The following is a 12,335-nucleotide window of genomic DNA, read 5'->3' as shown; positions in this document are numbered from 1 at the left end:
GCAGCTTATTTTCGCGTGGCAAGAACATCATTTCTATGATATGTCTGAACACTCTTTATTACTACCTCTCCAAAGAATAGCCTCTCGAGGGACAAAGATAGGGTTATATTTCCGAAGGGTATTCTTATCAACATTTTGTTGACATAATCGATTAAATCCCTTCTCAAAAGTTCACATTTTTCCTCGGCAGTTGCTATGGTTACCATCTTAGGAAAAACATTCACAGTAAGCCAAATACGAAAGCATATATACATAGACTGAATTACTTAGGTTCAAAGAGGAAATCAAACCCAGAATTCTCAGAATCGAATGATGAAAAGAATCTGAGAGCAAGGATTGAGAGTGAAATTCTTAATGCGAATAGATAGGAAATCAAGAAAGCGCGGCGGGGTGCTATTCAAGCGAGCAGAGATACTCTTTTGTATGGACAATATACAGAAGAAAACGTCCAAAAACCAATAAACTGAGAATCTGCTATAATGTGAGTGCGCAGATCACAAGAACACAACATAAACGAAGCTAATAAATATGCACATGCAATGCTTCTTGTAATCAATTCAATCACGAGCAAATTTTCAAGTGGAGACAAAATTTTAAAACAATTTGTTTTATATATTCCTTTTATGCACAGCATACGATTATGCTCTTTGAAGACAGTATTTTCTGTCAAGCAGATTAAAGCCTGTTAATGATATATGAAAGTTTTAGCGCTTAAAATTTATTTCGCGCAGGGAAAAAAACACCTCAATATTAAGAAACGTCAGAAATTGTATACCCTTTTTCAAAATGTTTATACTGAAGTTAAAATCTCTATACCCAGTTTATAACTTCCGTAACCTAATAATTTGGATGTACTATTTTCCGTTGTTTCTGTTTATCACGGGGAAAATACTCTTAAAAAAATCACCGAGAGTAATGACATTTATAATAATAATCTTAAAATAAAGTAAAAATATGACGTAAACATGTATTTGAATACCAACAATATATGTTTCTTGTATCCTGAGGCGTTTCTGCTTCCCTCTTTCTCCCCTTCTCCAAATAAACAAAATTTGTTTAAATTCTAAACGATAATTCTTAGATTAACCTTAAACTATCACACCAATAAAAACCTAGAATATTAGTATCATGTTCAGTCTTCATAAACAGACTTCACAGAGTACTAATAAACCATTAAACCAATTCCTTAGTCCATAATCTCCTGATATAATTTCTTTTTTAATGCAGAATCTTTTTCAAAATATTCGAAAAACTACTTGTGAATGAAATTTTATATTTTTACAACTGATATGAGTTTACGGAAGAAACTAATACACGAGATTTATCAAGTTTATGTTAAAATAAGGAAATACGAGATGATATGATTTCTTAGAAGAGTGCGACTTAAGAGACTTAAACAATTATAAATAAATGGACAGGAAATGAATTATAATTTCAATGTAAAACACATTTGTCATCTAACAAAGTTTCGTATTACAAGTTACCCGTATAGAACATACATACGATCTTATCTTACGACTGGATTTGCTGGAATTCATTCACAAAGTGAGTAACTTAAGCCAATTCAGAGTAACAGTTCCGAAATAGCAAATCTGCTTCCAATTGCCCTGAAATAACACAAACAGAAAATTTCTCCCAAAAAATTGTAGCTAAAATAATCTCAAAATTAAACAGACAACCATAGTTAGACCACCGACAATCGGATAAAGCGCAAAATTCAATCATTACTTACACCATTGTTCTTCGGAACACTTCAAAAAATACTAATCCAAACAACAATTCGTTTATTGTGTTGACGGAAGACCGACTTTGAAAAACACCCAGAGAGGACAATTCGGAGGCAGATAGAAGGAACAATGTAGCCAAAAAAAAAAAAAAAAAAGTAAGCGTCTGGAAATGAATGAAAAACGCAAAGGCGCGGCAATTCAAGGTAAACAAAAGTAGGGGGAAAAAAGTATTATTTAACTTACCGTTTAGTTCCTTCGCAGAATGAGCCCTAGTTGGAACCTGTAAAAACAAAAAATAATTATAAAACAAAAATTAAAACCACCAAAAGTATTTAGATGAAGATAACCTAACATGATGATATAAAATAGTTTTTCCCATACGAATAATTTTTTAAACTATTTTTCTTCCAAAAGCGGTAACTGAATTATGATAAACAAAGTATAGAAACATAAAATAATGAAAAAAAAATTATTGCACGAAAGATTGTTACTTAAATTTGAATAGAAATTATAGATTAGGAAACAAGAGACGAAGAGAAATGAAAAAAACGACTTAGCACACCTTTGCTCCAATCGATGCTCTTTAAGTGCGAAACGTCCATTTTCATTGAATTGCATTTCGAAAAATAGTGTATGGCAATGCTTGCAGTTCGGAGCAGTCTTTCGACCAAATTCCTAATGACGTGGAAGTTCCACTGCGTAACGCGATTACGGCAGCGGCAGCGAGGAATTTTTTGAAGCTCATTACAAAGATAAAGTAATCCAAAATGCACTACCTTCTAATGGAATTATGCGGGGACCTTATATTAATAACGCGTCAGTCATAATTGGAGGAAAGGCACTTTCAGCAACATATTTTTAAGGCAGACGCTTGTTACTAAGCGTTCGAATTTATGCAATGTGCGTAGAACTTTTAAGAGCACATGTTTATTTTTGGTACAACAGCAAAGACTTGAGTTAATACTTACCTAAAGCCCTGCTGAAGCATTTTGACCCTAGTGGCAAATCTTTTCACATTCCCGTTTAATTTATTACATTTTTATTTTGAAAACCTTTTTTTTTTTTTTTTTTTTTTTTTTTTTCCTCCATTTTTTACCTGAGCCAAGCGGCTCGCTCGCCCAGTCCTTAGCAAAACTCTCCACACGTGTGTGCATGTGCATTTTTTACAATCCAAAGAACCACCGGATAAACAGGTTTAATGACTGCGTGTAAAGAAATGCTATGCGCAAGATTATATAAACGACATGTTGCAGGCGGATGTGGTAATGTAAATCAAACATTTTTTTTCTTTAATTATTTCAAAGACATTCAAACAGTTGTTCAACAAGAAAGCATTCTTGAACAAATAAACTACTATTTTGGGGAGGCGAAAGGGTGCTTGGTATCATTTTTATATAAATACAAGCATAATCTCAGAAACATATCAATGCATCAAATGTTGTAGAATCAATTAACTACATCTTAAATTGCTTTTCATTTACCATCTGCCATGAAACATACATAGAGCATCACTCTATGATATGTAAATTCCATTTCATTTTCAAATATTGAGCTTTATTGGCATTGATCGTGGAATCCTTAACAGCCAATTATGACACCTTTTAAGGAATATCAGCACTGATCGCGACAGGATGACATACGCGACACATGCACGAAGAAATAACAAAGATACCCGAAGACATACACGAAGCAATAACAAAATAATTGCATCGTTAAACTACCTTCCAGATTCATGCGTGAATTCCGATTGATTTAATTTTAAATAACAGACTTGATTTCGCTTGCTCCCTAATTCTTCAAGTGTGAAACATTTAGGCAACACCGGCATTTACCCTGAAACATACTTATTAAGAAACATTCACACATGGGGAATACGTTACTTTAGTGCATTCATATAAACAAATGCGTTAAGCATTTAGACTTTTCAGAATTCTATTTCTTAATTCAAGTAAGGAACATAGTGATTATGCGTTTCTATCTGTTCTACGAACGTTAATATAAAATCTAACAAAAATATGCAGAATATACTTGTAATGCCTTATACGGATGATATTCACCACGGAAGCCTACCTGAATATTTTCGTTAACTTAACCCACAGACATAAGTTACAGATATCAGCAGAAAAACTAGTTTAGTGCCCACCAGCAGCCAAGAGTTTAGTGCCCATCAGCGGCCGAGCGGTAAAGACGCTGAACACTGGTAGTTCGGTACGAGGTTCGAATCCCGCGAATGGCTGCATGGGCGTTTTCGTGGTTTCCTCATGTGTAACGTGTATACAAGCCAGTTTCCCTTAGAAAGTCCTCCACGAAGGCATCCCTCCCTTTAGGCAGATAGCCCTTGTGTGCTTTGCCATAATTACATAATCCAATCCAAGAGTTTAGTAAGGAACATCGCCAAGAACATTTTAATACTTGGATCGTACAGAAATGATTGACGCGTGGCTCTCACAACGAAAATATTGCACGATGCGACACGGAAAACAAATGAAATAGACACAAGGGGGCGTGAGTTACTCAATTCATAGATGGCACTGGCCGCAGACGAATAGTCAGCGCCCGTCTCTTTTACCGTCTTCATTGAAAGCGTAGACAGCAACGATTGAAGGTGACTATCACGGTCAGCGTTGGACAGCGTGGTTCTTATGGAAGGAAGGGATATAGGGTAGTGAGATCTATCCTTGTATGGTGCCAGTGTGGAGGAACAAAGCACCCTCAAGGCGTACCGTATACCGTGGTTGCCCCAAGTTCAGCAGTGGAGTGGAGACCGCAGCGGAGTGTCAGCGCGATGCGCTTCATCGCGTACAGCAGTAAATGTGGCAACCGTGTCGGATTTGATCATGGCGAACAGGCGCATAATGTTTAACGAGATGGAGAAAGAGACAGGGCTTGCGCGAGGAAAAATTGCAGGCGATTGTGCATGATGATTTGTGTATGGTGATTGTGCATGGTGAGATGACAAAGGTGCGTGCAAAGTGGGTGCTCATATGCACTCACACCACAACAAAAGGTGAAGCGCGTCGACATCTGAAAAGAACTTCTTGGACTACATGATATCGATCCGGATGACGTTTTCGTCCACCTGGTGACGGGGAACAAGTCGTGGTTTTCGCACAACACTCCCGAAAAAAAAAACGCAGCTCCAAGGAGTGGAAGCATGCATCAAGCCCACGTACCAAGAAGGCTAGGCTCACGCGGAAGCAAATGGCAACAGTCTTCTGGGATATCCAAGGCATTCTCCCCGTAGACTGGCTGAAACCTGGGTGCACCATCAACAGTGACGGATACTATGAGGTTCCGAGAACGCTGCGAATGTGCATTTAACAGCGCCGTCCGGACAAATGGGCACGACACATGTTGTTGCAACACGACAACGTACGTCCCCACACCAGCCTGAACACATACGACACTCTCGAGGCACTGGGCTTTACTGTGTTGCCACACCCTCCGTACTTGCCCTATCTTCCCCCCTCGCATTGTTTGACAAGATGAAGGACGCAGTCTGGGGCCAACATATTGAATCCTCTTCCGAACTGCATGCAATGGTCCGTAGATGGTGCATCAACACTCCCACAGACTGGTTTACCAAAGCCCTTAGAAGTGTATTGACTTGGGAGGGGATTATTTCTAACTGATGTATTATACGCTTTTTGTTTGTAAGCTTTATCCTTATGTTTTTAACAGCTATCTTTAGTTAAAGCTACTTTTTTGTCCATCCTGATTTCAGTTTACAATTTCCTACCAGAATGTGTTTTTAGAATCGCGTTTAATGCAAAAGAGTAAAAGTAGTCTTTAATTCGAAGTTCCACTGACTTCGAGAGAGAGAGCCTCAGAGTTTCTAACTAGCGCGCGTTCACATTTTTGCTACGAATCTCTAATCTGTTATTACGCTCGGCCGTATTACAGGCCCTTGATAGCTTCGCTAGCTTATTCGATATTTAGGGGTCAACTACTTAGAATTTTGATAGCTTCGGCTATATCTCTTTAGTTAAGCATTAGTTAAGTCTTATTTCTTAATATTTTGAGTTCAAGTCCAAGTGGAGGCTTTGCTGTACGCCCTGAGAAGGGGTCATCTGTTAACTCTTATGTTGAGCAATAAAGGGTAATTAAAACCTTCTCGATTTTATGTATCTGTTCCTGGACTAAAGCGATTATTCTCTTAGCTGTTCATTAGATTCCTCCCCATTTAGCTGTTAGACAAAAGGGTGGAACTCCACATGTTAATAAATCGTATTCCGCTCCGTGGCAGCATTTGTGTCATTCATCTCTGTACGACCTAAATATCATCGGAATTCTATTAAGAACGATACCATGATTCTACTATTTAGGTAAAATCACCGATGCTAGCTACTAGTAGCTTCCAAATTAAAGTCACTTTGAGATGGCTACTCTTTTAAAATTTAGCTCTGAAGACAACATCCTTTTCTTAAGAAGCATTTCTTAAGTCAAGACACTCTACGAACAAATTATTACGTCATAGTAGCAAGCGCAGAAGACCATATCTCATTGGTTATGAGAAGCGCAGTTAAATGCTGACAAGACTTTTAGCCTTCTGGTTATGTAGACACAATGTACCTTTCTTCCACGAATCTGCCAAGCCTACACATCCTCACCACAATCTTCACGACTAATTTAAATTACAATCTTGTAGACCAGTACATAATATATGCATTCACATAGATTACAGGCAAAAATTACTTTACCATGTCACCCAGTCTTCTTTGACCACAACAGTATATCAACACATCTCCAACAACGCCAACGTTAGGTGGTATTTATACAGACGGATTAAAAGTCGAAATAAATATAGGATGTATTTACTGCCATGTTATGAATGACACGAATATGTAAAGCTAGACAGAGAAATTTAAAGCAATTCTATCATCTTGGTGGAGATCACAGCACCATAGATTCCATATCAAGACTCGCACTAACTAAAAGCACCAGGCATCATATAAAAGGAGTGCCACAGAATAAAGAAACTATTGCTAATGCTACTTTCTTTTGCAGCACGAAATCCTGCTTTACACCGAGTGATACCTATACTGCTCTAATTAGAAAAACCGAAAATGAGTTGAAAGTTTAAGTCACGAAATAAGTTACAAACATCGCATAAGCAACTGGCAGTATCAGCACGACTGCAGCGCTACTTTCCTACTTAAAAACGCATTACCCTGCAAGGACTATTACTCCGATGCTAAACTCACTGGAACAGTGCAAAGAATACCATTATAACAGCCATTGCCAAAAGTGAACAAGAAAGTCTTCACCAAAAATTCTCATTTTACCTACCTGATATGTCGCAGGTTATTCCCCACCTATACTTTACAATGCTTCGGTCAGCGAGACTTTGACATAATGTCATTATGGAGAAGTAGGACACTGAGAGTCCTTCCACTTTGAATTGACTTTATATTGCCCGGAAACTTCGAACCAAATAAGATGAATAGGAGAAGGTGGCAAGATCTCGTAGACATAATGCAAATTTGGCTTGCTCGCCTCAGACGACTTTCAAATCGAAGCCAGTACGCGGGGAAGCAAATTATGCCAGTGTGGCGAAATTAATTCGTGGAGAATCAGTCCTATTTTAAGTACTATTGAAGTACAATGTGTAAATCTGCTATTTGAGAATTAGGTTTTATTGGTGTTATTTCTTGAAATATTTGTTCTGTAGCATGTTTTGCATACGATTTTTTGATTTTACAGGAGCGTTTCTCGTTTCATAATTATTTATTTTCGTACTTAAATGTTTCATAAATAGTCACCATTAATTTAACGTTTCTAATGTAATACTATAATTAATTATATTTTTATTTTAAATGCCAATGCTATTATATGTCCAGAAATAAATTAATAAATGCAACATTTATTATTAATTAAAAAACTGAAAATATAGAGGACAGTAGAGAGAAGTAAACACGCAGTCAGCCTTAGATCACCCTCTCAAATAAAACTACGGCATTGTCTGCTTGGGTTAGGAAACCGAGTTTTACCTGTCGGCTAACTAAGTAATATGGAGAAAAATCAAACTAAAGCTTAGGTTTAAATATAAAGTTTAGGTTTAAACGGGCATAAAAGCTCATCGCAGCTGACATGCATGCATGCGCAGTCCATGTGAAACAGGTTCAATAGACAGTAGTCGTATAGACTGATTAATGTACATACCTTGTAAGTTCCATTTCAGCGCTATTAATATGCTCTCTGATACATAACTTACCTCAGATGCGTTTTCTCAAATCCAACATGTCCCTGAATTATTGTAAAGGGTGTCCCCTAAAGAACACAACTTTTGAAATCCCTGCCATAGCTGTTCTAGTTACTTAATTTTTGTTCTAGTGAATTAATTATTTAATTTCATCAATAAATGTGTATGTTATTATACACTCAAAGGTTGCGTTCTTTACGGAACACCTTTTATAAGTGGTAAAATTTCTATATAAACTTGTACTACTCCAACATTGTAAGCGATTCTTACTGTACAATATTACACTATAGTAATACCATCACCGACTGTATCTTTATGTCGTTAAGTAGATCTGTGTACCGTTTCCACCTTTGCATATTACATGCATAAGTATAGTTTCTATGTTTCTCTGTTCTAGGTTATCTTGGCTCTCCAAGTACCATATTCGGGTTATTGCACCATGCTTGTGTATACGTGTATTGCCTGCTACACAGTAGCCGAGCCATGAATGAAATGCGTATCTATATTATATACAGATTAAATTACAAACCGTTAATTCCATTAACTTACGACGTACACTGCTACTTAAGTTTTAGTAGTTTCACACCTCCTTACTATCTATGTGTATCGTACCGAAATCTGCATACATCAGATAAAATTTCAACTTTAATATGTACCAACCTCTAAAGACTCCTTTTTAAATTTGGTTAAAACGTCATTCTATCCCCCCAAAAAATGTACCATGTTTATAATACATCCTTCGGAAGTGCGTCATGATCGTTATGGTTATTATTTGAATAATGATTAATGGTTATTATTTGAATAATGATTAATGGTTATTATTTGAATTCATATAATGCTGGTGACGCACTTACTTCGATTAACGAATGTGAGACTGAAGTCTTTTGTGCAATAACTTTTTAAAACCAAAAGGTAACAATACTATGGGTTCTTCTATGAAGAAATCATTTATCATTTCATGATCCATCAGAAAGATGGTCTTCCTTATTTAATGCTTGCTTTCGCCAAGTAAGCAGGTATTCTGCAATCTATCTTTTTTATGCTAGATATAACGACATGAAATTAAGCTTATAATCATGGACCAGCTTTGAAACATTTAACAACGTACCTACATCGTTAAATAGCCGTATCCGTATGCTGTATAGCCGTTCCCTGTGTTTGTTATACTGTTTGGTACTTGTAAATCAATTCTCTGTATTGTTCAAGTCAACGTATCTTGCAGTGCATCGAAAAACCAAATTATATATGAACTGATTATTTATAAATGATGAATTAATGTGCTAATAGCAACTTGATAAACTATTATTTGTATATTTCAATTTTTATTGTATATTGGGAGTTTCTATTCCAAGCTGTAACATTAGAGAATTGAAAGAATGTCGAACTGAAATTATTCTTTAATCCTGTAGTCACTGCACTGTAATGCTGTACATGGAACGTGAGATCATTAATTTTATGAAAACAGTATCCTGTAGATACAAAAGTTGACAAGTAATAATTTTTGCAACTGACAAGGATAAAATGCCATACATTATTTTAAATGCAGAACAGTCACAATGGCGTTCGATGCTAATACTATATTAAAGGGCGCGACAGATGCCTTCATGCCCGATGCATAGGTTGCTGTACATTCAAGTTACTAGTTGCACTATAGCACCGTCGAGATGGAATAATGGCTAGCGACGCTGAAAAGGCTTAGGGCGAATCCGCAAGTATATAGTGTCCGCGCGATGTAAGAGTACTCAAATACATAGCGAGTTGATATCTTCTCGACAAAATAGTGGCAGGGGAAAAGGGTTGAGTACCTTGGAATCAGTACAAATAAATGTAAACAAAACGAGTACGGAATAGCAATGCAATAGGGTTGTCGTAAACATCTTTCCGCTGACAGATACTCGTTTTTCAATGCTGACACTGCTTACTGAAAACTGTGCATAAAGGAATATATCAAACGCTTCTAAATATTATTTAGGAAAAAAATATGATTTATAACTGGTATCAAAATCAATTATTTCGTGAATTTTTACAGAAATAGGATTACAATGCTAAATTTTAACTCGTGACGCCATCTATTGATATGGCTTTCCATATCAATTTTTCCTTTTCTCTTTTTATTCCAAAAAAATTGTTTGCACGTTTTACACTTTACTTACATTTTCATAAGTAATTTTTTGCACTTTTCCGTTTTCGCAAACGCAATTTTTGTTTTTATTTTTCCCTTCAATTTTCTCTTCATTTTATTTCATTTTGTTTTGTTTACTTCTTTCTTTTCCACAAATGTAAGTTTTTTTTATGCTTTTAAAACTTTTACATACGTTTCTCCATGAATGAAAATTAGACTCAAATTTGCATGATTATATCAATTCCCTCTGGAGGCCTTCATGGATAACATTTTCTATAACTTAACATTAAATTGAAACCAATACGTACAATGTTCATTCCATATAGTTTAAACTGGAATATTTCATTTCTTAATTTTTATTTTACTAAACCTTAATATGAGATAATCATAACTTTTTCTTCTTATGCATTATACTAAATTTGTATAATAAAAAGAGAAATTTAAAATTTGGTCAATTTCTACAGTTAAAACAGCAAAGAATAAATTTAAAGTGGTGACTTAGAAAGCCAAAATGTCCACTTTAAGAAACGCTGATATGCTGATTGACTGAAATAGGAGGTATGTTGTTAGTGGCATAATCACTGACCTTAAGACTGTATTCGTTTGGCGTCGCGGATGCACAAGGAAGTGAAACGGTTTGGGCGCGTTAGGCTTGCTCAAGCGCAGTCCTCCAGCCTAGTGACATCAGTTGTTTTCGCTGCTGATAAGGTCAAAAAGGTTTATCTGCGCATCTGGCTGCGGCTCCGCAGTAAATTGCGCGTCTATTATGCGAGAGGTTATGGGTTCGAAACACGACTTTTTTAAATTTCACTGAAAAGGTATTGTTATTGAGATAAATAATGGAATCATTTCAAAATAAATAACTATTAAATAACGAGATGCTCAACTGAAAATAATTACAGATTAAGTAATTAAAGATAATGACGTATTAAATAATTAAAGGAAAATTAATTTAAAATATTAAAGGTTTGGTTTGGTTTATTAGATTACGGCAAAGCACTCGAGGGCTATCTGCCTTAAGGGAGGGATGCCTTCGTAGAGGACTTTTTAAGTAAAATGTTAAAATAAAATTAATGTTACCCCAAACACGTGATTCAGGATGTCGCTGGCAAAAAATAATTTTTTAAGAAATATTGTTGTTGCTACAAAATATAAAAACTATCGGGTATGACGTCATTCAAACACATCTACGGCACATCCCGGTGATGTCATATCCAGGTGTCACCTGATCCAAGATGACGAAGGCTACGCCATTGGCTGTTCGCGTACTTTCCTAAGATTGCCGTCCCAAATTAAAAAAAGTGCTTAATTATTAATAAAACTTTTATTTCATACTTACTAAGTACTTACATTTAACAAACTGTATACAAAGTACACATGACAAGTACTCACAATGAATTTAAAATATTTAGGCGTGGTATCGCGAGAGTACGGCCGCCCCTGATTTTCGCCGCCCGCGTACTTTTACGCGCTGAACCTCCGCTAGGAACGGTCCTGGCCTACGCCGCCTATAATCTCCGGCGTCTCCCAGTTACGGGGCTCACTCCTCTAGTATGTATACTAGGATGCACACGTATCGGTTTTGCTTTAACTGCGCACTGTAGCTGCGGCTTTGTGGACTGTAGCTGTCAAATTATAGAACCTCAGTTTGCTTTGAGGAATAACAATTATTGCAAAATAAAATCGTTCTTGTTATAATGAAATTAATACAATGGTGGTAAAATACAAAGAAATATTTCACGGCTTTAGTCGCAATTTTTGCTAACTGATTCAATTCTAGACAAATTCTAGTTAACCAAACTTTCGTTCTTAAACCAAGTAGAGTTCATAATATCTAAACCGCGTAAAAAGAATGTAAAATAATATTTAATTCTAGTTTCTTAGGTGGATGTCTCGCTTTATTATTTAGGAACTGCTTTTTCAGTTTCAAAATCCGATTTTTTAATAATGAACATTCTATTATGCTAGAATGAAAATTTTGTTACCTAAACGTGAATAGTATGTCATTATACTTCATAATGACCTTTTTCTCTGCCACTCTCTTTATCAAATGCTCACTTACAAAAGAAAACGAAAGCTACCTCAACTAAAAAATTCAAAAAACGTAAAAAGTTACTATTTCCTGACGAAAAGAGAAAGCAAAAGGTATTGTAAGTCGGAGCCATTAAAATAAATTACATAGCGACTTTCAGTTGCCGCTAATGAGCTCCTAATCACCGCATGGGAAATAACTATCCGACTCAATTCCGGAAGCAGCAATGAAGATGACTTCTAAAGATCCTGA

The 12,335-nt window shown here is 36.1% G+C and overlaps 1 protein-coding gene across 2 annotated transcripts in view; it reads right to left on the bottom strand.

Moving 5' to 3' along the window:
* Positions 1–12,335, bottom strand: part of cv-c (RhoGTPase activating protein) — a 411,227-nt gene that overhangs the window by 156,684 nt on the left and 242,208 nt on the right. For both annotated transcript variants that reach the window (XM_085808436.1, XM_035351983.2), the window contains exon 6: positions 1,971–2,007. In XM_085808436.1, coding sequence (XP_085664562.1) covers positions 1,971–2,007 — 37 coding nt within the window. The remainder of the gene's footprint in view (positions 1–1,970; positions 2,008–12,335) is intronic.

Source organism: Stegodyphus dumicola, chromosome X1 (assembly GCF_044657685.1).
Source record: "Stegodyphus dumicola isolate Sdum_Otavi_A_Nest chromosome X1, ASM4465768v1".
In the NCBI taxonomy this organism is placed as follows: Eukaryota; Metazoa; Arthropoda; class Arachnida; order Araneae; family Eresidae; genus Stegodyphus; species Stegodyphus dumicola.
The sequence above is the reverse complement of the archived record's forward strand: the minus strand, read 5'-3'. Positions and strand labels throughout refer to the sequence as shown.